Source organism: Heterocephalus glaber, unplaced genomic scaffold, assembly GCF_053883595.1.
Source record: "Heterocephalus glaber isolate CG9 unplaced genomic scaffold, H.glaber_assembly_v1.0 deba00001428, whole genome shotgun sequence".
NCBI lineage: Eukaryota > Metazoa > Chordata > Mammalia > Rodentia > Bathyergidae > Heterocephalus > Heterocephalus glaber.
Genome location: NW_028258293.1, coordinates 33,362,967 through 33,390,950, shown reverse-complemented (window position 1 = coordinate 33,390,950; position 27,984 = coordinate 33,362,967). Strand labels below are relative to the sequence as shown.

Sequence of the window (27,984 nt, the reverse complement as noted above, 5' to 3'; positions counted from 1 at the left end):
TTTTCCATTTGGAATGAGCCTGCCTGATTTGCATGGGTAGTTAAGAGAAGGGAGATGTGAGAATCTTGTTTGATATCTTCCTTTCTGAGACAGTGCCTAACATGTATCAGATGGCTGCTTCCGCCTAATTTCAGTCATTAGATTAAGGAGGGATGAGGTAGTTTGTCCCCAGGGAGCAAAACCAATCGATGTCACTAAGTGTGATTAGTAATGAGTAATGTGGCGGCAGGATGAGGACGTGAACAAAGGCATAGGCTGTGTCTCTGTGACCCATAGACCCGCTGCCTACCTCCAGGCCCAGCAGTGCAGCTACTCCTGTTCTTGTGCAGGTCATGCTCTGGCCACCTGGAAGTGAACATTTCCTCATTATTTAATGCCTGCAGATTTTTACAGGACATTTTTCTTGAGGTAGAAATGGCCATACTTTAAAGTAGTGAGCAGGATGTCTATGACATTTGCTTAAATGTTGATGACATATGAGAAAGTCATTTCTGTTCATTTATTCACCTGGGATTTGCACCTACTATGTGACATGTGTTGGACAGGGTGCAAGAATGTGTTGGACTGTGACAATGAATGGGAGTCATCTCAGAGGCTCACAAGTCAGTGGAGGATGTGTGCATGCATTGCTGTGTACTACCTGTGCAGGTCCTTGTGGTTTGGGGTTCATGGGCCATAAAGGAGGCTGTGTCCAGGTCTCTCTGGAAAGTGAAGGAGGGCTTGGATGTACTGTTTCCATCTATGAGGTGAATTTCCAGCTCAGGGATGGAGGAGGGGCTAGGAAGGACATCAGGGTCGTATATCTCTGCCTGAATTGGACACCCTAGCCAGAGAAATGGGAGTGCTCTCACTGGGTACGCAGTTTCATCCAAATTCATGGCCAAGAGCAGCACCCCATCCCAAATAAAAAGAGAACTATTATTAGAAGAAATAAGAGGCAAACTAAAGCTACATACTAGGCACTCGAGGAAAAAAGCGTGGCAGAAGGAAACAGCCTTGGGCAAGAGGACTCCCATACATCTTCCTGAGATGGGCAGTGCTAGAGGTCCATTCTCTGAGTCCTATGTGAAGTTCTGATCAAAGTGTTACACATATTTGATCTTTAAAATGAGAAAACGGTTAATGATTATGAATATACCTTGTATGGAAAACAGAATATTTTAAAACACAGGGTAGGGAAGCTAAGGGAATACTGATAGGACCCTAAGAGTGATGAGTTTGGAAATAACTGGCAAGAATATTTGCCAGGCAAGTAAATCAAGCCTCACAACCTCCATTTGCACAAGGAGAAAGTGAGGTCCAGGAAGGTGGGGGATTGGACCGTGTGTCCCCAAGATCATGGCAGGGCAGGACCAGGCCCAGGACAGTGGGCAGGGCACAGATGTGTGCCTGGCTGGGCCCCTACCCTCCTCAACTCATTCAGGAGAGCTAGATTTCTCACTTTCATTTCATCTTAATTATCTAGAAACATAGGACACCGTGGCAAGGATAGAAGTGTCACTGCTCAGTGACCAGCAGAGAGCAGGCCACTGGCAAATGTTCGACTAATGTGAGTTGGAAATTAAGCTCCTCTGACATTTTATCCTGACTTTTGAGCTGCCCCCAAGGAATCCCAGAACATGAGATTAAAAGGAGAAAGAAAGGGAAAGTTACACTCCTTGAGAATCATCTCTCTGCTACGTGGAGTTTGGTGGGTGCTGTGGAAGGAGGAGGCAGAATGGGAAAAGTTGGTTTGAATTCTGAAAAGGCCTAGGTCTGAATCCTGGCTCTGCCCTGGGACCTCAGCACTCCATGGCCCCTTTTTTACTGACTGGGTATTTTGGAGAAGACTCCTAACTTCCCAGAGCCTTCAATATCTCAGAGCTTGAAAGGGTAACAATACATGCTTTACAGGGTTGACTTTAGGATAAAATGAGTTCATGCATACAGAGAGTTTAGTATAATCTCTGGCACATAGTAAACAGCCAGTAAACAAGAGACATTCCAATTGTAGGCATAGTCAATGCACATTTCCATTAGGTTTACAAGAAGGTAGGCCTTGTGCTAGGCCCTGATAATACAGTGCTTCCCATTTAATCTTTAATTTCACTTAATCTTCCATCTTTGAGTATGTCTGATTATCTCCATTTTATAGGTGATGTTCACAGAAATTAAGTCAATTATCCAGGTGACAGCTAGTGAGTACCAGAGCCAAGACTCAAAGTCACGTTAACTGGGTTCTGAAGTACTTGTCCTCCCCAGGACACTGAAGCAGCTTGGCCTTTCTACTTTATTTCTTTTGGAAAACAAAGGAGACAGGCAGGTAAAAGTTTATTTCTCCAACTTCATTACTTTCAAGGAAGAAAATGGAATGTGATGCTCAGGCGTGGGTGCCATTTCTGGGGGCCTGCTTCCAAATCCAGATTTGCTTCCGCTTCATCAGGATGTGGGGCTCAGAGACGGACACCTCTTCTGCAGTGTGTGTGCGCTTCTGCATGGAGTCCTGCATTGTCAAGAGACATTTTCCTTAGGACGCCTGGGGCTGTATAAATTAGGCAGAGCCGTGATCACTGTGGTGATGAATGTAACTGTTTGATTAAGGTTCTGTGCTGGCTGCATTGTTTGTTTCACAAACCTGAGCTGGGCTGATTGGATTTCTTTCTCTTCCTTTTTTAACATAAGTAGATTCTGAAATTGGAAAAACAAAATATTCCACAGCTGAATGAAAAGAATTAACTTGGGGAGAGAGCCCAGGTGGCGCCCATAGAATATATACTTCTTGCACTGAAATACAGCCAGCACTGTCTGTGCCCTTGCTGTGGGTAGCTGCTCTGTAACTAAGAAGGGCAGGAGCTGGGAGTCAGCAGTCTTGGGAGGGCATTTCTTAGAGTCACTGCACTTTAGGGGACCATCTTCAAATATGATTAATAATAATAATAATAATATGCCAGGTAAACAGTAGGGTGAAGTGTGGCAGGTGTGCCATAGCCATAAAGAGCAGAAGGCAAGGCTAAACAGACATGGATTCCAATCATGGCACTCAGTAGCAATGGGACATGAGCAAATTCTGCCTCTCTGCCTAGTTTTCTCCTCTAAAAAATAAATATAGCCATGACATGCACTGGGTACTTGCTATGGCTTGTGTATGTTCTTAGCACTTTACATGGCTCCTCCTACCCATCCCTTTTGACTGATATCTCTATATTTCACATCAGGAAAATGGAAACCCAGAAGAGCTAACTATTGTGTCAGGATTCAAGCCCAGGCCACGCTGCTACTGTGGGGCACTGTGGCCCTCTCACACCTGCCTTGGAGGACTCTTGGGAAGATGAAATGGAGTGAGGGATATTGAAGATGCCCAGCAGAGTAGCATGCAGCCCTGCCTTCAACACTATGGGGCATTGTTAGTATTACTGTGTTTCTATGGCCTGGAGACAAAGCCGGCCACTTTGCAGAGGACTTCAAGGGACAGAAGTCTTATTATCTGTTTCTAGTCTGACTGGGTTATGCACACTGATGGATGGAATACCTGCCCAAGATCTCCTGAGCTTATATCAAACAGAAAACCTGCATGTGGTCAGGTCATACATGATGAAAAGCGTCTCTCTGATCTGTGTGATTACTTAAGTCCTTTCTGCCTTTTCTCCCAAGTGAGGCCTTCTGGGGCCTGAGAAGAAGGTGAAGATCATTGGAGCAGGAGGCTACGCTCTACCTTTTGACTTGCCAGGGTTGGATGTCACTCTTGGTTGAAGTAGATGGGGTTTGTATACAGCTTCTACAAAAAGAGCAGTCTGAACCTAGGCTTGAAGTTTCTGTTAATGGGTTTTACTACCTAGGCAAGCCACTTGGCTATCAGAGCCTCAGTTTCCTAATCTGAAAATGGAGGATAATAGCGCTTGCCTCTTGGGGTGTTGCTATGATGTATTATCTATCAGACATTGAAACTTTTGTGGTCTCAAAAACATCTCATCCATGTAACTATTGATGATTATTGTTCCATCATAACTAAACTATATGAGAGGCTTTGCATTTAATAAATTGCTCAATTCATATAGCTTAATTACTGCAGGATTCATTTGTCTTCTTCTCTTACCCTCAGGGAGCATCAGGAGTAGAAAGAGCAATCAGAGAGGTCTGTGCTGGCATTTTGACTTTTATCATTTCCTAGCAGTGTGATCATGGATAGGTTTCTTGTTTTGTTTGTTGTTTAGTTTTTGGATCAAGATATCACTTATAATAAAGTTGTCTCCAAAGCTAGTGCCTAAGATATCCCATTGCTGGAAAAGTTTTTGAAAACTTTCATGAAGATATGAGCAGACTTCTGAGGCTCAATTTCCTCATCTGCAAAATGGAGAAAAAAGATTTACAATACAATATTGCCCAAAAGATAAAAGAAAATCTGCATCAGAGCCCTGCTTATAGTCATGTGTCAATAAATATTCATTCTCTTTCTCCCAGACAACCTTCCAGTGCTCAGACCCAAAGACCTGGCAGGGACAAGGGTATTCCAGTTTAATTGTAGTGTTGGCACTCTGTGATAAATACAAGGGTTTTGGGTTGCAGTTCGGGCACCCGTCTCTAAAAGGTTCGCCATCGCTAGATTAAGGGAAATGTAATTAGATGTAATTCCAAGGGGCTGTGAGAGTAAATTCATAGTTAACCTCAGCTGATCCTTTCTCTTTGCCAGTCCCTACGCTAAGGACTCTACATGCACTGTCTCAATAAATCCTTACAACACTAAGAAGTAGATGATACCATTTCCCCCATTTTATAGATGAAGAAATCAAGGTGTTCGCCAAAAACCACAGAGCTATTACATGGTAGGGCCTGGTTTCTCTCTCAGTTCTGTCTAATTCAGCACTCATCCTCTGGACCACTGTACTGCTTGCCTGGGGTTCACAGCATGAATCTAGGGGCCAGGAAAGGTTGTGTAATGTAGCTATTATGTAGAGCAGTAGGGGAGGTAAGACTTGATCCCAAGGCAGCTTGGGCCTGAGTCATGGAACTTACACATTTCACAGTATTGCCATGTGAGTTCTAACAACCTTTTCGCCAGTGTGTCATTTTCATCAAGGAATGTCAGTGTCTCTTACAAGAGAAAGCAGTTTCTTCAGAATTATGGATGGGTATAACGTAGAGGGAGGAATGTGAACATGATAGATGTGAATTCACATTTCCATGTGCCGGTGCTGAGCTTCATGCAGGGCCCATGCCCAGGGGGATAGAATTAGGAGAATGACCTGATAAATGACCCTGACCTTCAGTGCTGGCATCTGTTTCAACAAATTAGGCTCTTCCCTGCAGAAGCCTTGGGAATCCATTGTCTTCACTTGCTTTTCATGGCACCTCAACTGCTGATACAAACATGAAGAGTTTATACCTATCTCCATTATTAGTTACCTTCATTGTGCAGTTTGGGGAATGTCAGGTAAAGTTTAAAGCAACCGCTCAGGAGGCCTAGAGTATTCCACTCATCCCATCCCCACTGAGAATGGGCAGCAGTTAAGGGAAGGAGTCCATGGGCAGGAAAAAAAAAGTCATCTATTTCTAGCCTCACAGCCTGTACTGTATTAAGATAAGACCCCTGCCCAGGACTGTACAGTCTGGCAGAAGAGAGAGTGGTAAACAAATGTTAAATCAGAATGAACTGTGAGGCTACAAATGCCTGGGAGGAGGAGCCTCTAACCCAAACTAGGGTGAGCAGAGGGTCAAAAGGCTTCCTAGAGGAAATAATTTCTAATTTGGGTTAACCAATAAACCCTTCCATGCAGAAGGCCATATGCACAGCCATGGACCCGAGACAAGCAGTGAGCAGCCTCATGAGTAGCTTATAATTAGCCTCTTAACCTTGGCCCCTTGTTATAGAGGAAGGTAGAGAGCTATGGGTGCTGGGGCTCAGGCCTGGTGGTGAAGGATCTTACCTGGTGTGCAGTGAGGGATCACCAAAAAGCTCTAAGGCCAGGGAGTGACATGATCCAGTTTCCTTTAGGGCACCCACTTCAGCTGAGAGATGGGCAGCAAATTGGAAGGAGGGTGAACCCACAGGCTGGGACATCAGTGCTGGCTATAGCCCTAGCCTGCCTGTCCATTGATAAGGACCTGAATTGAGGTAATGACAGTGGGGTAGAGAAGATCCAGCAGATACTCAGCAGGTAAAGCTAGAGAACTAGGTTGTCATGAAGATGGGAGAGTAGGAGTTATGGCAACCCCCAGAGGTCTGGTTTCATTGAATGGTTGGTGGTTCTAGCAGCAGCTGATGACACTGAGATCTAGAGCATTAGCAGAAAGGGTAAAATCAGGGGGTGGGGAAAACAGGGAGGCACATGCTTTAACCCTGTACTCTGAGTTTAGAACTCTAGAGCTGTGAAGTTAAGGGAAGATGTTGAGGTTCATCATTTCAGCCTCTGCTGGAGCGACAGGAAACTCACTACCTGGAAAGGCAGCCCATTCAGTATTGTAGAGCTTAACAGGAAGAAAGGAATTCTTAAGTTGAACTGGTATGGGCTCTAAATAACTCCCTGTCCCTGAGCCTCATTCATCTTTGAAAGCCCCGTGGAACAGGGAAACCATAAGGAATCAGACTGCCAAAGAAAGGAAGAGACCTCAGGAGATCTTCTTTAAAATGGAGGAACTCCATTTTTCTCATAGCCAATTTGACACCCAAAGTGACAGGAGGTTACTTCCCAAAGTCATAGAGTGAGTTAATGGCAAAGCTGGGAAGTTCTTTAAGCCAGAACTATCGACCACACTATGTAATTGGGTGTTCAACTTCCTTGCACATGAATTGTGTAGGCACAGACATGAGAGGTGCAGAGCTGGTCACCAGGCATTTAGTAGGTTTCAGCTGGACACCTAGACACAGTCTTTCTTTAAGCCTTTCCCCTTCCCAGGATAACAGCAGTGGTCTTCTCCCTGCTCCCACAGAAACAAGGTTCCTAAACTCTTCCCCATCAAAGGAGGCTCAAGGGGGCCGGGGATTTAGCTCAGTGGTTCCGCTGTCTGCCTTGCAAGCTCAAGGACCCGAGTTCGATCTCCGGTACCAGAAAAAAAAAAAGTGAAAGGAGGCTCAAGGGAAAGCCAAATTCCACTGCATGAGATCACCCTCAATCCAGGAGTCCTGCCTGTGGACCCACTCCAGCTAATCAGCACAGTGTGACCATCGCCTCCCTTGTTCTTAGGGCTTTATCCCTGTGAATGCAGCCCACCTGCATTCTAATGATCTCTTGCCTGCTCCAACTCACCACTGACTCCTTTTGAGCTGAATTCTCTCTCTCACACACACACACACATACACACACACACACTCACACACACTCTCCTGTCATACCCATCAACTCTGGCTCCTTGTTGATTTGGGGCTTTACCTAACTGTTTATGGGTCAGACCATTTTTAAAAGGGTAAGACGGTGACACACACAGAAGGAAGGAAACTCACTTGACAGCCAGAAAGCTTTCCCAGGACAAATTCTGCCTGGAGGTAGACATGGCTCTAAGTTGGAGAAGAGCATGTACCCAGGAAAGAGCCTTCTGGCCGCGCCTGGCCTTTTCCAACAAATCTGTTCCAATTCACAGGCAGGAGCTCTGACCTGTCTCTGGGTCTCCAGTATCAAGTGCAAGGCCCACTGAGAGTGCAGTTTGTGAAAGCCAAGAAGTCAAGGAAGAAGGGGTAGGGTAGGGTGGGGGTAGAAAAGGCCACCACATGTTCCTTTCTCTTCCAGTCCATCTTTCTGCTGTGTTTGGTGCCCAGTCACACAACGCAATCTGATACACAGCTTGCTGTGCACATCTTTTGCAAGCAGATGTTCATTAACAAATGTACATCTGCCCAAAATGAAGACGGTCTTACAGTTTAGGTTAGGAGGAGACTCCCGCCACCTCCTTTTCTTGTCAACTGAGAAAACTGGAACTCAGCTAGGTTGGCCTTGCCCAAGGTCACACAGCTAATTAGCTGGTGATAGAGACAAGCACAAGAATCAAGTTTGAGCAAGTATATATTGGGAGGTATTTGTACTTCTGGATTCCAGTGGTAGGTCACCCAAGCTTTTCATGAAAAGATAGGCTTGGCTTGGTTTGGTTTGGTTGAGTTTGGTTGGGTTGGATTAGATTCAGTTTGCTTTGGTTTGGCCTGGCTTGGCTTGGCTTGTTTTGGTGACAGGGTCTTGCTATGTAGTCCAGATCGGCCTGGAACTTGCTATGTGGCTCAGGTTATGGTCAAACTTGTGATCTTGCTTCATCCTCCCAAGTGCTAGGATTAAAGGTATGTACCACCATGCCTGGATAAAAGATAGGATTTGATGCTCTTAGCTTAGTTCTTCTGTGCATTTCCATGACCCTGGAAAGAGAGAACAATACTGATTACACCTCTCCCAGCTCTGCCCTTTGCTACTACTTAGAAGCAGCAGGTCCTCTTCTCAGGTCCCCTCCCGCAGGACATCATTGCTAGACAGGAACATTTATTGAAGGGGGGGGGGGTTGGCTTATTCCTGTGACTACTTTTGGACATAAAAGACTGCCTGTAGAAATCAGCCCTCTAAATACCCACAAAGCTGCTTTTTGGCTCCAAGCTCTTAAAAGTGGGATCTAGCCTCAGCTCTGTGCATTAACCCCAACTCCTCGCTAGGTCTCTGCTCCCAGTTCCCGGGTCCCCACACCATCCTGTGCCACAAGGGGCCTATGCCTTTGCTCATACCAGCACCTTACCTGGTGCCACTCCCTCCTCTTTGATACATCTCACCTGCCTGTACTCCAGTACCAAGTCAAGCCCTTGCTCTTCCTAGAAGCTCTCCAGGCCACTCTGTCTGTAAACCTTGTAGCCTTGGGGGATGTGACTGTTGCCTGAGGCAGTGACCTGAAGCAGGGTTGTGCTGGGGTGCAGAAGGTATGGGGGGGGTGTACCTTAACCTCTTCGTTCTACCTCTCAGCATCCTGTTGAGCTCACAACTAGCCAGGCTGATCTGGAAACCAGGGACAAGGGAGCCTGGGTAGGGCACAGAATGACCTGGGGTAGAGGAGGCAAACACTAATGTCTGCCAGTAGCTGTTTACCTGTCTTGCTGCTCCTTGGCCACACACTGCTGGGACAGCTGGCTCCAATTATGAATGTGCTGGAGTCCTGGCCTCCTCCTGCCACATGCCAGCTGAGCTTTACAGCCACTGTGAGACCAGAAAACACGCCCTTCCACATTTCCAGATACTGCTGTCTGAGAACCACTGCAACAAATGCTGAGGCTTTTGCAGGCACTGACCCCTCATTCCAATCTCTACAACCCAACACACTTTAGTAGTCTGAGTGTTTAGTCTGATTAATGTGGATGAGAAGGCAAAATAGCCACAATGTAACACAAGGTGCTCTGTGTTACTCCCCAGCAAGAAAACAAGAATGTGGCCTAGGGAAGCTCTACAAATGTGCTTCCCAGCCGCCGGCCTAGCCCTCTCTGAGTCCATCTGAGTTTCAGGCCAAGGACCATTTAGAATCCTTGTGGATTGGTGATTAGAAGGACATCAGTGAAACTGAACAGAAAGCATTTTGTTCAGAGAGAAGATGAACGGGCAGAGAACACACCACAAAGAGACCATCCCTAGCCTCAGTCCCAGACCAGGGCTTACATTTTGGATTTCACTGCTCATATCCACCCTAGGTTCAGGTAAGAATGACAGTGGTTGTTTACTCTCACTCTTGCATGGGACTTCTCAGTTTGCAAAGCACTGTTCTATACATTTGACAGGTGAAGAAACTAAAATTCAGAGCAGTTAAATAAATTGTCTGAGACTCTACAGCTTGAAGAAGGCAGAACTAAGATTAGAAATCAGGCCATCAGATTCTGCCTGCTGACTGGTGACAAAGAGATTTCTGGCCTCTCTAAATTGGTCTGGTAGGCCAAGGTTCATTAGCTAAGCTCTCAGCACCACTACATCACCATCCTGAGTCAGTGGTAGTTGATGGCATTTTAATGGAAGCCAAATAACTCTTTCTGTTGGCATTCTCAAGCAGATGGAGTTTTTGTGTTTTATGGTAATTAAATACCATCATCTTTCATATCTGACAATCTTTAGGGCCCTATTAATTACTGCAGTGCATACGGGGGTCATCATTAACTGCATAACCAGGAGAGCTTTGTGCACCTGTCTGTCATTTCGGAGGGCTAGGTGTGGGCACCCTGCCTGGCACCTTTCTTGGAGTCAGTTGCTGGCCTTAGATCATGGGGCCAGTGACATGTTTGAGTTCTTTGCCTGAGCCAAAGCTCTGGAAGTTTTTCTCATGAGTATGGTCTTACGAAAATAACAGTGATGCGCTCCACTGGAATCTTCCTCCCAGTGAGGTACAATCTGCGGTCAGTCTGGGCAGTTTATAGCCTATTCCACACCTCCAGTGGCCACCAGGGATCTCCTTCAAATGCTAATGAGATCCTCTCACCATTCCAATAAAGACCAAGTTCTTTAGCCTGGCACCACTAGCCAACCACCACCTAGGCCTGCCCCCCACCCCCAGATCCTCCATCTTACCTGGCCACTATCACAGCCATTCAAGCTACTGTCCCCAGCAGCCTGACTTGCTGGCTTCCAAACCCTTGCACATGCACTGTCCTCTGCCTGGTTTACTTACACCCAGCTCATGTGTCCCTCCTGATGAAGCCTTTCCCAACCCCAAGAGCCAGAGCTGTACAGGGACCTTAGTGCCACAGGGCAATGTGGAGGGGCTACAGCATAGGCTAAGAAGGATGAAAGCAATCAGCACTTGGAAGATGTCAGCTACTAATATGTACACATTTTATAGATGAGTGACTAGAGGCTCGGAGAAGTCAAGTGACTTACTCTAAATCATGCTGCCTGTAAGAGATCAAGCTAAGGCCGAACCCAGGTCTGTGAGGCTTCTGAGCTCTGCACTTCTATGCCAACTGTCCCCCCAAAAATGGCCTGCTTGTCACGGATAGGACTCATCTTCATCTGATAACCACCACATCCCTGCACACAACGAAGGGCTGCTGACTACTAATGAGGAGCTTAACAACCTCAGCCCCGCCTATGACTTACCTCGTACCCTGGACAGAGAGGTACAGATTTGGGTGGCAGTACTAGCTTGCCCTGAGATGCTTATCTGATGCAGGAAAACTTCATTTTTGAAGACAGGGTGCCCTTGTTCTGGTTTTGTTCTGAGTGTCAGGGATGGCCATTCTTATCAACCTCTGGTCTGCATTTTGAGCTGTGAGCACCCTGCTGAGATGGGCGCTGCTGGGAGCCAGTGGGTTGTCCAGGGAGGAACTTATAGAAGAGTATCACTCTTCTGTTAGATTGTTTTCCTTCTCTTTCTTTCTCAAAGTATTTTGCTTAGGGACCTGTATTGTAAATGCTAAAGAGTTATCACCTTGGTGATAGTCCTCTATGATTTATTCAGTCAACATGCCTTTGTTGTAGTTGTGGAATAATAGTTACCATGTTTTAGGATACTTCCAGCACTGTGCTAAATTCCTCACATTCATTATTTCATTTAATTCTCATAGCAGCCCTATAAGATAAGCTTTGGCTCCCTTCAGTTTTAAGAAAACTGTAGCTCCAGAGAAGTTAAGTTTCTTGATTAAGGTTACACAGCCTATAACTGGCATAGCCAAAACTAAAACTCAGGGCTCTTGGACACCAAATCTCAGTCCCTTTCTGTGATCTAATGTTCTGCCCAGTGCTCTGAAGAGGCCTCCTTATGATTCCAGTTCAAAGCAGTACAGCCTGGAGGCTTCTGTGCTCAAATTTATACACATATAAAATGAAAATGTCTTTTAGTGTTAGAGGGCACCAGCAATAGCAAATACTGTATATCCAAGAACTTGTAGGAAGTAAAAACACTTCCCAGAAACCAGGCTTGCAAAACTCAGATAAGCAAGTGGCCTTTACAGACAGTGATGTGCACAAATAACAGTAAAATGACTCACATTTGGGACTGATTGAGAGATATCATTGGTAGCTGCATCTGTGGGAAGAAGGTGTAAATTGGAACTACAGTGAGCAGAGCTTTGCAAATGTACCAATGCTTATTCCCAAGGAGCAGGAGAGAAGCAGCAGCTTGTGCAGACAAGGAGTACAACTACCTAATTTGCTGTTCTTTCCCCAACATTTCCCCTGTAATGTTTACTGAGAGTCTGTCTGCTGCATACCGGGTCTAGCTCTGTGCTGGCACTAGGAATAAGGAAATGAATGGAGCACGGGCCTTTCACTCAGGGCTCAGTAAGATTCTACTGCATACTTGGCACTTGAGCAAAGGCCATGGCTCCTCATTCTCCAAAAAGAGTTGTGTTATTCACCTTTTTGTTGCTGTGACAAAATAACCTGACATGCACAAATGAAAGGAGCAAAAGTTTATTTTGACTCAAAGTTTCAGAGGTTTCAGTCCATGGTTGTCTAGCTCCAAGTCAGAAACATCATGGTAGAAAGGCATGGTAGAGGAAAACTGCCCACCTCATGGCAGCCAGAAAGCATGGATTAGGGAAAGAGCCAAAGACAGAGGACGAGGCTGGCGACAAGAATGTACCCTTTCAGGTTATGCCTCTGGTGACCTACTTCTTCCAATCAGGTCCCACCTCACATTCAGCTAAGAATTGAATGGATTAATCCATTGATGAGGTTAGCATCACTGTGATCTAATCACCTTCCAGAACCCCTGCCTCTGAACATGTGACTCTTGAGGACTTTTTTTTTAATCCAAACCATAGCAATGGTATAGTAGGAATGTCTATCCCTTTCCCCTTCACAGATGCACTGGCCAAGGACCAAGGAGGTGAAGTGAGTTGTTGGTGGTCACCCAGCCAGTAAATAGAAACCTGAAGAGAGGTCTCTTTTAAGCCATATCCATCCTGTTCACTATTTCATTCCCAGCACCCAGTTTACAAGACCTGGCATGAACAGGTACACAGTAAATGCTGAGTGGAGTAGGTCGGAGATTCCCTCTAGAGATGGAAGAGCATATTGGGGAAAATAAAAGAAGCCCCTTCTATACCTCTCCCCCATCTTCCCTTCTGGCCGTAGGATCAGAGAGGAGAGTCTATTTAGACTAGAGGATAAATTTGCTCCTGGGCAAAGTCATGTTTCCTTCTGGGGTTTATGAGTGAGGGTTCCATTACTGAGCTCTCAGATACAGAGCTTTTCTCTTGGAAACCTGGGACACATCCCTCTCTTACAGTTCTCAGACTGGAAGGCAGGAGGGAAGGAAAAGAAAGGGCCCAGTGGGAGCATCTGCAATTCCAACTCTAGACAACTAAGTAAGGGCCTACATGGGTCGATGGACTAGAAGCCCAGGGCAGTCTGCCCTTGTTTTTCACGTACCCATAGTACACTGTGCAGAAGCTGCCCCCTCCAGACAGACTGCTCAGGCCACTCACACAAGGCATTTACTCAGCAGTGAATCTGCTCCATTCTAAGACCTCTGATCACCCAGCACAAAGGTCCTAGGGACATTCACCCCACTGAAGAGACAGGCCGGGGATATAAGGATGCCTAATGGGGGGAGGGGCAGAGGTGAAAAATGTGGGTTGCCTGCTCTCAGCATTTGAGAGGAAGGAGAGCTTAGAGGTGGGTACATCCAGGAAGGCTTTCTGGACAGGGTGGCAATTGAGTAAGCTGAACTTTAAAAAACCAGAGGTTTGGACCTGAACACTGTTAGTCCCCATAGGAGAATTTCCTTTTAGAAGTTTGTTTTTAGATCTGCCATGAGTGACCTTATACTTGAAATCTCCAGTCAGGAATCCTGACAGGGCTTCTAAACAGTCATCAAGGCAGAGCCTTTTGTTCCACCTTAGTCACAAAGCAGAAGTCTTACAGGCTTGTAGGCCAGCTTGTCCTGGCCTGGATTTCAGACACTTCTCTCTTCCCTGAGGGTATTTTCACTGTCTTTGTCCATGAACTAAGACAGTCTATGTTTTATGCAGTTTAGAAGACAGAATTCACATTTTGGATTTAAAGAACCACTTACTAGTTCTGTAGGTCTCAGCTTTCTCATTTATAGAACATGAACAACACTAATACTATCCTCTAGGAGTCCAAGGGCTGTCATAAGCACCAGGAAAGCTAAGAATTTAAACACATATGGTAGGTAATCCAACACATGACAGCCACTATTAATGTCAATTAAATGCCATGAGGAGGAGGAATCCTAGGGCAGGGGGGAATCCTAGGCCCTCTTGCTCTGCTGGCATCCTGATGACCACTGGACACCAGTGGATCAGTCACTGCTCTGGTGCCCTGGACTGTGGCCAGTAGCCTGAGATGCCAAGGGAGTGTGTGAGGGCAGAGTGGTGGTACTCAGTCAGCCCAGTAAGCTTCTTCTCCTTCTGAATTCTGTCCCAGATTCTGTGTGTGTCTATTAAAATGCTGCCTGAGGACAGCTAAACAAAGCAAATGGCCCTGCCCCTTTTCGCCTTCTCCCTGTCTGCTCTCTGGGTGGACACTCAGCTAGGATATCTTGTATGGGCTTCCAGGTTCACTACCTTCCCATCAAAGGGCATCCCTCAAAGCTCCCTCCTGGCTCAGGACTTAAGTATTGCATATCTTTTGGGGTGCCATGCACATTCTGTGGCCTTGTTGGGAACCCTCTCCAGAGCTGAGGTTTCAGGCACTGAGTTGCCTCAGCAACCTTCAGGCCTCAGGAGGGGAAAAAGTGTGCCTGGAGGGGAAGATACAGGGAAGGAACTGGTGAGAAGTAGGGCTGGAAGACGGGTGTGTAGCAGATGGCCTACACCCAGACCTCTGCACAGCTAGAGGATGTGGGCCCAGTGTGGGCTTCTGCTGAAGGCAGCAGCTTGCGATAAGGAAGTGACCCACTCAGGTGTTTATTTCTTTCTCCTTTCCACTAATTCCTCTTCCCCAACTCCCCACCACATTTACTTTATAACTCTTTGGCATAAAAGACCAGGTTATCTAACAAGCAGAAAGTGATGCATCTTCCACTAGGAGTACCCATAACGCTGACAGTGCCTCACACCTTGATGTGCTTGATGGTGTCCAGAGCCAAGGAACAGCACAGCCACTGTGATGGGAATCCTGTTCTTCACTCTGAGTCTCTTCTACAAAATACAGGATTCTAGTGGGGAACAGATGAAACAGGATACTTTGTAAAGTGTGAATTTCATACTTTTTCCCATTGGGTGCCCTGTTTGAGTTCACTATAATTCTCTTATCCCTGCAATAAACTCTTTCCCCATTTTATTTTTTAAATTAACTTTAATGGTACATTTTAGGTATACAGTATAATGAAATTCATCATTGGAAATTTGCCCCTTTACATAATCTCTCTTGGTTCTTATTTTTTCCCCTTCCCCGGCCCTCCCTTCAACCCCTCGATCCCTCCACATTTACAAAGACTTTGTTTCCATTTTTTCATTTTCTCATATTAATTCCATTCCCTTCTTTCCTTTCCCCTACCCCTACCCCTCGCACTTCCCCTTCCCCTTTGCCCCTTTTCTTCCTATTTCACATTATCTATTACACCTTTTAGTCCTTATTTACACTTTCAGTTTCTCACACTAGAGAAACTATTTGGTATTTACACGTGTGTCCTATTTATTTCACTTAAGAGTATCGCCTCAATGTGCATCCATTTAGCAATAAATGTCTCTAATTTCTCATTTTTTGTGGCTGAGTAGTACTCCATTTTATTTAAAAAACCACACATTTTCTTTATCCAGTCTCCAGTTGATGGGCAGTTGGGCTGCTTCCAAGTTTTAGCTATGCTGCTATGAACATGGGTGCACATATATCACTGTGGTATGATTCCTTTAATTCTTTGGAGAAGATACCCAGCAGGGGAATACTTGGGTCAAATGGGACTTCCAGTCCTAGTTCTTTGAGGTATCTCCACACTGATTTCCACAGTGGTTGCACCAGTCTACACTCCCACCAGCAGTGGAGCAGGGTTCCTCTTTCCCCACAGCCCCGCCAGCATTTGTTATTGATTGATTTCATGATAGCAGCCATTCTTTCTGGGGTGAGGTGGAACCTCAGCATTGTTTTCATTTGCATCTCTCGAATGACCAGTGATGTTGAACATTTTTTCATATGTTTATTTGCTATTTCTACTTCTTTGTCTGAGAAATGTCTGTTCATTTCAGATGCCCATTTTTCGATTGGGTCTTTAAATTTGGGAGGTCTGATTTTTTAAGGTTCTTTATAGATACTAGGTAGTAGACCTTTGTATGAGGAGCAGCAGGTGAAAATTTTTTTCCACATTGTAGGTTGTATCTTCACACTGCTGGTGGTTTCTCTTGCTGTGCAGAAGTATTTTTAACAAGAAGAGATCCCACTTGTTGATTGTTTGTGCTAGTTCACAGGCAATTGAGGTTTTGTTCATAAAATCTTTTCCAACACAAATGTCTTCAAGAGTTCTACCTAACCTCTGTTCCAGCCAGTTCAGCGTTTCCCTTTTAATATTTAGATCTTGGGGAAGGGGAAAGGAAAGAAGGGAAAGGAAAAATTATGAGAAAAGAAAAAAAATGGAAACAAAATCTATGTAAATAGGGAAGGGTGGAAGAGGTGAAGGGCACACAGGTAATGGGGGGAAAAATAAGAACCAAGATACATCATGCACAGGTACGAAGACCCAATGATAAATGTAAACGTATGGTATACCTAAAATGTACCAATAAAAGAATTTAAAAAAATATTTAGATCTTTGATCCTCTTTGATTTTAGTTTAGTACATGGTGAGAGATATAGGTCTAGTTTTAATCTCTGGCACATTGAAACCCAACTTTTCCAGCACCATTTAGTAAAGAGGCTATCTTTCTTCCAATGAGAATGTTTGGCTCTTTGTCCAAGATGAGGTGGCTGAGTGTGTCTGGAGTTGTTTCTGCATCTTCTAAGCTGTTCCACTGGTTCTCAGGTCTGTTTCTTTGCCAGTACCATGCTGTTTTTATCACAGTAGCTTTGTAGTACAGTTTCAAGTTGGGGGTTGTGATACCCCCTGCCATGTCTCTGTTGCCTAGGATTGCTTTTGCTATTCTGGGTCTCTTCTTGTTCCAAATGAATTTTTGGATTGTTTTCTGAAGGTCTGTGAAGTATTCTGGGAGATTTCACTTGGGATTGCATTGAATCTATATAGCAGTTTTGAAAGTATGGCCATTTTCACTATGTTGATTCTTCCTACCCAGGAGCAAGCGATGTCTTTCCATTTTCTGGTATCATCTTCAATCTCTGTTTTCAGAGTGCTATAGTTTTCAGAGAAGAGGTCTTTGATTTCTTTTGTTAGGTTGATTCCTAGGTATTTCAGTTTTTTGGGTGCTATTGTGAAAGGAATTGTTGGCCCTATTTCCCTCTCAGTGAGTCTGTTGTTTGTGTAGAGGAAAGCTATTGATTTTTGTGTGTTGACCTTGAATCCAGCTACTTTACTGAATTTGGTTATTAAGCCAATGGAGTTCTTGGGGGTCTTCTATATAGAGTATCATGTCATCTGCAAATAATGACAATTTGACTTCTTTGTTTCCTATCTTTATTCCTTTTATTTCTTTGTCCTGTCTAATTGCTGTGACTGTTTCCGAGACTATACTGAACAGGAGTGGTGATAGTGGACACCCTTGTCTTGTTCCTGATTTTAGTGTGAAGGATTTCAGTTTTGACCATTCAGTATGATATTGGCTGTTGGTTTTTCATAGATGGCTTTTATCAGATTGCGGTACAGACAGTCTATTCCAGTTTTTTGTAAGGTTTTATTATAAATATGTGCTGGATTTTGTCACATGCTTTTTCCGCATCTGTTCAGATGATCATATGGTTTTTGTCCTTGGCTCTAGTGATATAGTGTATTACATTGATTCATTTGCATATGTTGAACCATCCCTTCATCCCCAGGATGAATCCCACTTGATCAGGGTGTATGATCTTCTTGATAATCTTCTTCATTCTATTTGCCAGTCTCTTATTATGGATTTTTGCATCTATGTTCATTAGTGAGATTGGCCTATAGTTCTCTTTTTCAGTTGGCTCTTGCTCTGCTTTGGGGATCAAGGTGATGCTTGCTTCCAGGAATGAATTCAGGACTATTGCTTCCCGTTCAATTTCATTGAAGAGTTTAAACAGTAGTGGCAGTAGTTTCCCTCTAAATGTCTTGTAGAATTCAGCAGCGAAGCCATAAGGACCTGGGCTTTTCTAAGTGGGTAAGTTTTTAATTACGTTTTCAATTTCATTGATTGATATTGGGTTGTTTAGAATTTTTAGGTCTTTTTCGTTCAATTTTGGTAATTCATACTTATCTAGAAATCTGTCCATTTCTTCTGCATTTTCCATCTTATTGGCATATAGGCTCTTGAAGTAGGTATTGATGATCCTCTGGATTTCTTCTAGGTGCATTATAATTTCACCCTTTTCATTCCTAATTGGATGAATTTGGGCCTTTTCTTTCCTTTTTCTGATAAGGTTGGCTAAGGGTTTGTCAATTTTGTTTATTCTTTTGAAGAACTGACTCTTGGCTTCATTGATTTTTTGTATCGTTCTCTTAGTCTCTATTGAACTGATTTCTGCTCTGATCTTTATAATTTCCTCCCTTGCATGAGGTTTGGGTTTGTCTTGCTCTTCTCTCTCTAGAAGCTTGAGGTTCAGCATCAGGTTGTTTAATTGGGCTCACTCTGTTTTCCTAATTTGAGTACTCACTGCTATGAATTTCCCTCATAAAACTGCTTTCATTGTGTCCCATAGATTTGGATATGTTGCATTGTCATTGTCATTTAATTGTAGGAACTGTCTGATATCTTCTTTAATTGCCTCTGTGACTCATTGGTTATTCAGAAGTGTGTTGATCAGTTTCCATGTGTTTATGAAATTCTTGTGGTTTCTTTTGCTATTGATCTTCAATTTCATTGCACTATGGTCTGATAATATACAGGGGATAACTTCAATTCCTTTGCACTCACTTAAAAATGTGCTATCAGCAAGTATGTGGTCTATTTTGGAGAACAACCTGTGTGCAGCTGAAAAGAATGTGTATTCTGATTTTGTGGGGTGGAACACTGTAAATACCTGTTAAGTTCATTTGTTCAAGAGTTTGATTGAGTTTTAGCATTTCATTGTTTACTTTTTGTCTATTTGATCTATCTATTTGTTACACTGGGGTATTGAGGTCCCCCACTACTATTGTATTAGTGCTTATTTGATTTTTCATGTCCGTTAGTATTTGTTTTATGTAGTTGGGTGCACTAGTGTTTGGTGCATGTATGTTTATGATTGTCATCTCTTCCTCTTGGATTGTTCCCTTTACAAGGATATAGTGTCCTTCTTTGTCTCTCTAAATCAGTGTTGGTGTGAAATCTACTTGATGTGCAATGAGGATAGCTACTCCTGGTTTTTTTTCAGGTTCCTGTCACATGGAGTATTGTTTCCACCCTTTAACTTTCAGTCTATGAGTTTCTTTTTGAATTAAGTGTATTTCTTTTATGCAGCATATTCTCGGATCTTGCTTCTTGACCCATTCTGCCAGTCTATTTCTTTTGATTGGTGAATTGAGACTGTTAACATTGATGGTTATAACTGATACATATTGACTTATCATTGTCATGACTTTTTCTTTCTGTTGGATTCACCCCTTGCATTTAATTTCTTGTCACGCCTGATGCATTCATTCTGCTGGGCTTTCTGGCATTGTGATCCTCGTTGTCTTCTCCTAGGATATTGTCTAAAATTTTTTGGAGTGCTGGTTTGGTATTCATGAAGTTCCTCAGGTGCTCTTTGTCATGAAAGTATCTTATTTCTCCATCCATTTTGAAAGATAGTTTTGCAGGGTACATCAATCTGGGTTGGAGGCTGTTTTCCTTTAGGGCTTAGAATACATCACTCCAAGCTCTTCTTGCCTTGAGGGTTTGCATTGAGATGTCTGCTGTGATTCTGATGCACTTTCCTTTGTATGTGATTTGTTTCTTTTCTCTAAGTGCTTGTAGAATTTTGTTCTTCTGCTCGGTTTCTGGAATCTTAACTATTATATGCCTATGTGTAGATTTTTTTTTTGATCAAGGCTAGTTAGAGTCCTATATGCCCCACTTATCTGTATGTCAAGTTCTTTTCCCCTCCTTGGGAAGTTTTCTGCCATCACTTCTGTGAACAGTTTTTTTATGTTATCTGCATTCTCTCCTGTTTCTTCATTGACTCCTGTCAGTCTTATGTTATTCTTCTTTGCATCATCTAGCAGCTGCTGGATTGATGTCTCATGGTCCCTTACTATTTTAAAGAAATTTTTCTTGTCCTGGTCACTAATTGCAATCTTACCTTCTTATCTGAAATTCTGTCCTCACATTGGCTCATTCTGCTGCATAAACTTTCAATGGAGTTTTAATGTCCTGGATATCTGTTTGCATCTGTTTTATGGATTCCATTTGTTTCCTGTGTTGGGATTCCATTATGTTCTTCAGCTTCTCTATTTTTATCTGTGTGTTCTCTAGACTTATTATTCATGTCTTGCACTATGGGCACAATCTCTCTTGTTATCTGAGAAATTATTTCTGATTTCATTTTTTCCAGATCCTCTTTTGTTGCCAGTTCAGGGAGTCCAGGTTGTTGAGTATCAGATTGTTCTATCTTGTTTCCCTTTGGGGTTGCTGTAGGTGATCTGGCAGTCTGGTTCTGTGGCTTGTTTCTGTGACTTCTCATTTCATTGTGGGCTGGGGAGGGATGAGTGCTCCTGGCACCCACATGGCTCACCTCCTCAGCACTGCAGATGGTGGTAAGTTGGCCTGGAAGGTTCACCTCCTCTGCAGTGGGGGCCGCTCTGGTCCTTGGCACTGGGGGCAGTGGTATGGTGGCCTGGAGAGTTCACCTCCTCTGTGCTGGGGGTGGCTCTGCTCCTCCTTCCCCATTTTACAGATGAGAAAAACTGAGGCTTAAAGAGATTAAGAGACCTGACCATGGTTATGGTTATGTGGCTAAATCTAGACTGATTTCCAGACTTCTTCACCCCCATAATGTATTTGCTTCATAAGACTAGGCTCACTGTGAGGATGGCTTACATGGATGGTAAAGATTTATTTACCTCCAGGACTTGCCATTTTTATGGTGTCACCATAAATTTTATTTCCTTCATTTCATTATAAATAATATCTACTTAGCCACATGCCCAAAGAGACTTTACTTCCTTGGTCCAAGTCTTAAATTTTTCATCTATAAATTACTGTTGATAATCATACTTGTTGCTCTGGGTATTGGAAGGAGTAAATAAAATATTTATCTCAATCTCCTCATCTGTAAAATGTGAAAAGTAGTACCAACTCTGTAGTGATTTGCTAGGATTACTTGAATTACTATATGTCAATGGCTCAGAATAAATACTATGTGCTCAATAAATGCTGGTGGTGATTTTTAATCATCCAGATGCAAGCATGCTCCTGTTACTCAAAAGTCATCTTCTCCCTGAGGTCACTTGGTCTACAATTTCATACTTTCCCTGTGTATACAGGCCACAATCTCCTTCCTGGATGTTTATGTTATTAGAGTTATCAGCATCTCATCTAAGTACATGTATTTTCTTATTTACCTTGTTTGTTTCATTTACTGTGTACCATTATATATGATCAGTAGTTCTCCAACTGTAGCATGCATCAGAGGATCTCACCTGGAGGCCTTGTGAAATCAGCTTATTTGGCCTCACCTCAGGGTTCTTGATTCAGTAAATGTAGGGCAGGACCCCAGTACTTTCTTCTAAAACACATTCTCTGATCATGCTTTCAAAACCAAAGCCCTTAAATTATGATAGAAAGAGGATAACATTGCTGACATGGGCAGTTAGTCTTTAAAAAAAAAAAAAAAAAACTTGTAAATTATCTCCCCTACTAGATTTTAAGATCAGTGGGTAGAGGTGGGAATTTTTATTTTGTTTACCACCCCCATTCCTATGCAGCTACAATGGTAGGCACTCAGTAATTATCTGATGACTAAATATTGACTGAATGTGTTGATTTGTATAATTTGCCAGTGGCTGATGCACATCTCCTTCCCTCCCCTGTGGTCTTGCTCAGCCCTCCGTGGCTGCCTCTCAGCCACAGGCCAGGACGCAGGGTACTGCTCCACTGACTGTGCGTGTTTGTGCCCTAGATCACCCAGGCGGCCTGCAGAACCACCCCCGGCTCCGGACGCCACCACCCCCGCTTTCCCACGCCCACACCCCCAACCAGCACCACGGGGCCTCCGTCAACTCCCTGAACCGGGGCAACTTCACTCCGCGGAGCAACCCCAGCCCGGCCCCAACAGACCATTCACTCTCTGGAGAGCCCCCTGTCGGCAGCGCCCAGGAGCCTACGCATGCCCAGGACAACTGGCTGCTCAACAGTAACATCCCGCTGGAGACCAGGTGCACACAGGGGGCAGGTGGCTGGGCATGGGAGGCTGGGGGAGCCAAGGTGAGATCCAGGTCTTTAGGAAACCTGTTGGGATATCTGTGTCCCTGCCTCCTACCTGCACAGCCTTGGGGTGTGATTCCCTGAGCACCTGAGAAAAGGATGGTGGAACGGGGCAGAAGGAGCATGGGCTATGGGATCCACCAGACCTGAGGTCCAGGGATAGCCTGCAGCTTGCTAAAGGTATGGCCTTGGTCAAGTTACTGGACCTCTCTGTGCCTCACTGCCCTTGTCTACACAATAGTGATGATGCTGAGCTCTTGTAAAGGTAGATGAGAGCTATTGTGTGCAAAGGAAGCACACGCAGGTGTGTGCCCAACCAGGCTCTCAGTCCAGGTATGATTAGGACTCTCATGATTTTGTCTGGCTATACCTAACATCAGGCCTACCTGGCCTGGGATAGGTGCTCAGTAAATGCTACTGCAGCCACCCACCATCCCGTTTATACCCAAAGCCCTGATAATCCCTAAGGTACATCTGTCAGCGTTGGCTGCTAGGGCAGCCGTTTGTATGACACCTTTGTGAGACGGGTCTTGTTATGATGATCCTCTTCAGGAGTTTTGGGAGCTGAGAGTCAGGGGAGTCCAGCACTACCTCAGAGACACATTGGCAGTGATGAACTACTCAGATCTGAACTCAGATTGCCTGATTTCCTGTCCAATACTGTTTACTGCTACCACAGCCACCTTCTTTAGACATCCCTCTTCCACCCATGCTAGCCCAGCTCAGGGCTTCAGCCATTTCCTTCCCTCTCTTTAGCCACTCTTCTATTTTTCCAAAATGGAATTTTTTATGATTATAAACACCATACAATTAACTAGAAAAAAAATACAAAAAGTTACAAAGAGGAGGATTAGATTTACCCATAGTCCTTTTGTTCTTGTCTCTCTCTGTTCTTTACCCTGAGGGTGAACTGTCCGAGACTAGCATGGTAGAAACTTTTCATCTTATACCCTATTTCTTAAAGTAGGGGCAAACTTACATTTTATTTTCCTCAACTCTTTGCTTTATCTGTGATGAGTGCAAAAGTCACACCACACTTGAGGAAGTGAAATAAACATGTTGGACACTGAGCTTGAAGAGTCCAATGAGAGAAGATTCAACATCCTTCTGTACCTTTTTTTCCAAAAGCACATTTCTCAGAGATGGGGCCCAACTAATGCCTATCCCAGTCTCTTAATTAATACTGTTTCTGTTGACATCCTTTAAAATCATGTGCAACTTTTCCCTATGTGCCTCCTTTGTTCTCATCAGTTACAGAGTGGGGTAATTGTCTGTCATCCTGCCCAGGGTAGCTAATCAGGTCTCCATTATTTCCAGTGTGGTTATTGAGTGGCACATGGCCTGAAGTAGCCAGTAACTAATCAATGGTTCTGATTCTCTGCATGAACCACAGCTGCCCCTCCCTCTGCTTTCATGTTCATTTTTCTCACTTAGGAGCAAAGTAGGGCTTCCTACTTTGTGTCACCAGGTTTTTCTAGGGTAAGAGAGGTAGAAGACCAGGGTGATTTTCCTAATAGTTTGCCATGCACCACGCCCTTACTGTCATGCAAAGGTGGCTGTGTCTTATTTCTCCTGCCCCATCGATCTGGTGCTCACCTGCCTTTCTGATACTCCATCCTCCTATATCTATTGCTCAAATATCATGGAACTTGGTTTTATTTTTCTTCATATTTTATCTCTCAAGTAATATTTATTCATTGTGGACCAGTCAACAAATGAAATACACAAGAAAATCAAGTCACTTATATCTACCACCGAAAAGTAAATATTGTTAACATGTAGGTATATACTCACATACATAATTTTATACATATGTTGGTTTATATAACATAATAGTTATATAACTATATATTAGTGATATGTAGTTTAATATTCAATGTATGTATAAACAAGTATTTATCTGTATTTCCTCCAATCCTCAAGGCCTTCTCTGTCCCTGTGCCGCTGCACACACTCTTGCACACCTCTGCAAGACTCTTCCACTTCTTGGTCTAGCCAAGCCCTACTTGTTCCAAAGTTCTATATACCTAAGGATGGCCTATAGCTGAGAAAGGCATAACAAACTTCTCCAAAGTGTAGTGGCTTAGAAGACATCCAGGTGATTAGCCTTCACAGTGACCCAGGAGTTCAGGAAGAGCTCAGCTGGTTCCTCTTCTGCTCCATGTGGTATTGCCAGATTTAGTCCATGGTCTTTAGCAGGCAACTAGAATAGTCCAAGAAATGCCAGATGGCCTCATTCACATGCCTGACATCTATAGACTTAGGGCCTCTCCACATGATGATCTTCCTAGCAGGACAGTTGTGCTTCATTCTCAGTGACTCAGGGTTTCAAGGCACAGAAACATGTTTTTGATCCACCTGAAGATTCATCCTGGAACTAGCATAGCATCACTTCGACCACATTGCACTGGTTGAAGCAGGCATGGGCAAGCCAGCTTCAAGGGCAGTAGAATCAGACCCACTTGTCAATGGGATAAGTGTCAAAAAGAATTTTTAGCAATCTTTTTATTCTACCACTCTGTTATAAGGCTGTTGTAGCAATTACATTAAGATAATATCTGAAAATGTTTAAGTGCTCCACAACATAACATAGAATACTTGTTATTTAATAAATAGTCACTGAATGTCAATGGTGTGCCTAAAAGGCAAGACATTTATGAGAACAGGCTCTTGCAGTAGGATAAGTGCTATGCCAGAGGTAAGCACAGGGAGTGTCCTGTGTTTTCATTGCTTTGGAAACCCCAGCACACGACACAGTGCCACATGTTGCCACAACATGATGGGTGCTTGATTAATATTAATATACAAGTGGCAGCCATACCACTGCCCCCAGTGCTGAGGAGCAGAGCTGCCCCTAGCACAGAGGAGGTGAACCTTCTGGGCCGCCTTACCACTGCCCCCAGTGCTGAGCAGGTGAGCCATGTGGGCCCCAGGAGCACACATTCCCCCACCCCTATTGAAATGAGAAGACATGTAAACAACTCTCAAAACCAGACTTCCAGATCACCTAAAGCAACCCCAAAGGGAAATGAGGTGGAAAAATCTGATACTCAACAACCTGGACTCCCTGAACTGGCAACAAAAGAGGATCTGGAAAAAATGAAATCAGAAATAATTCCTGAGATAACAGCAGAGATTGTGCCCATAGTGCAAGACATGAATAATAAGTCTAGAGAACACACAGATAAAAAAATAGAGGAGCTGAGGAACACGATGGAATCCCAACATAGGGAACAAATGGAATCTATAAAACAGATGCAAACAGATATCCAGGAGATTAAAAACTCCATTGCAAGTTTATGCAGCAGAATGAGCCAATATGAGGACACAATTTCAGATATAGAAGATAAGATTGTAATTAGTAACCAGGAAAAGAAAAATTTCTTTAAAATAGTAAGGGACCATGAGACTTCAATCCAGCACCTGCTAGATGATGCAAAGAAGGTTAACATAAGACTGATAGGAGTCAATGAAGAAACAGGAGAGAATGCAGATAACATTAAAAAACTGTTCACAGAAGTGATGGCAGAAAAATTCTCAAGCAGGAGAAAAGAACTTGACATACAGATAAGTGAGGCATATAGGACTCCAACTAGGCTTGATCAAGAAAAAAATCTAGGGCTGGGGATTTAGCTCAGTGGTTCTACTGCCTGCCTTGCAAGTGCAAGGACCCAAGTTCAATCCCTGGTACCAAAAAAACAAAACAACAACAAAAAATCTACACATAGGCACATAATATTTAAGATTCCAGAAACCCGGCACAAGAACAAAATTCTATGAGCACTTAGAGAAAAGAAACAAATCACATACAAAGGAAAGTGCATCAGAATCACAGCAGACATCTCAACGCAAACCTCCAAGGCAAGAAGAGCTTGGAGTGATGTATTCTAAGCCCTAAAGGAAAACAGCCTCCAACCCAGATTGATGTACCCTGCAAAACTATCTTTCAAAATGGATGGAGAAATAAGATACTTTCATGACAAAGAGCACCTGAGGAACTTCATGAATACCAAACCAGCACTCCAAAAAATTTTAGACAATATCCTAGGAGAAGACAATGAGGATCACAATGCCAGAAAGCCCAGCAGAATGAATGCATCAGGCATGACAAGAAATTAAATGCAAGGGGTGAATCCAACAGAAAGAAAAAGTCATGACAATGATAAGTCAATATGTATCAGTTATAACCATCAATGTTAACAGTCTCAATTCACCAATCAAAAGAAATAGACTGGCAGAATGGGTCAAGAAGCAAGATCCGAGAATATGCTGCATAAAAGAAATACACTTAATTCAAAAAGAAACTCATAGACTGAAAGTTAAAGGGTGGAAACAATACTCCATGTGACAGGAACCTGAAAAAAAACCAGGAGTAGCTATCCTCATTGCACATCAAGTAGATTTCACACCAACACTGATTTAGAGAGACAAAGAAGGACACTATATCCTTGTAAAGGGAACAATCCAAGAGGAAGAGATGACAATCATAAACATACATGCACCAAACACTAGTGCACCCAACTACATAAAACAAATACTAACGGACATGAAAAATCAAATAAGCACTAATACAATAGTAGTGGGGGACCTCAATACCCCAGTGTAACAAATAGATAGATCAAATAGACAAAAAGTAAACAATGAAATGCTAAAACTCAATCAAACTCTTGAACAAATGAACTTAACAGATATTTACAGTGTTCCACCCCACAAAATCAGAATACACATTCTTTTCAGCTGCACACAGGTTGTTCTCCAAAATAGACCACATACTTGCTGATAGCACATTTTTAAGTGAGTGCAAAGGAATTGAAGTTATCCCCTGTATATTATCAGACCATAGTGCAATGAAATTGAAGATCAATAGCAAAAGAAACCACAAGAATTTCATAAACACATGGAAACTGATCAACACACTTCTGAATAACCAATGAGTCACAGAGGCAATTAAAGAAGATATCAGACAGTTCCTACAATTAAATGACAATGACAATGCAACATATCCAAATCTATGGGACACAATGAAAGCAGTTTTATGAGGGAAATTCATAGCAGTGAGTACTCAAATTAGGAAAACAGAGTGAGCCCAATTAAACAACCTGATGCTGAACCTCAAGCTTCTAGAGAGAGAAGAGCAAGACAAACCCAAACCTCATGCAAGGGAGGAAATTATAAAGATCAGAGCAGAAATCAGTTCAATAGAGACTAAGAGAACGATACAAAAAATCAATGAAGCCAAGAGTCAGTTCTTCAAAAGAATAAACAAAATTGACAAACCCTTAGCCAACCTTATCAGAAAAAGGAAAGAAAAGGCCCAAATTCATCCAATTAGGAATGAAAAGGGTGAAATTATAATGCACCTAGAAGAAATCCAGAGGATCATCAATACCTACTTCAAGAGCCTATATGCCAATAAGATGGAAAATGCAGAAGAAATGGACAGATTTCTAGATAAGTATGAATTACCAAAATTGAACGAAAAAGACCTAAAAATTCTAAACAACCCAATATCAATCAATGAAATTGAAAACGTAATTAAAAACTTACCCACTTAGAAAAGCCCAGGTCCTTATGGCTTCGCTGCTGAATTCTACAAGACATTTAGAGGGAAACTACTGCCACTACTGTTTAAACTCTTCAATGAAATTGAACGGGAA

The 27,984-nt window shown here is 43.3% G+C and overlaps 1 protein-coding gene across 32 annotated transcripts in view; it reads left to right on the top strand.

Annotated features, from left to right (window-relative positions):
• The window catches only part of Tenm4 (teneurin transmembrane protein 4), a 2,854,999-nt gene that overhangs the window by 2,604,732 nt on the left and 222,283 nt on the right, over positions 1-27,984 (top strand). For all 32 annotated transcript variants that reach the window (XM_087211381.1, XM_087211391.1, XM_087211392.1 and 29 more), the window contains one exon: positions 22,023-22,278. In XM_087211381.1, coding sequence (XP_087067507.1) covers positions 22,023-22,278 — 256 coding nt within the window. The remainder of the gene's footprint in view (positions 1-22,022; positions 22,279-27,984) is intronic.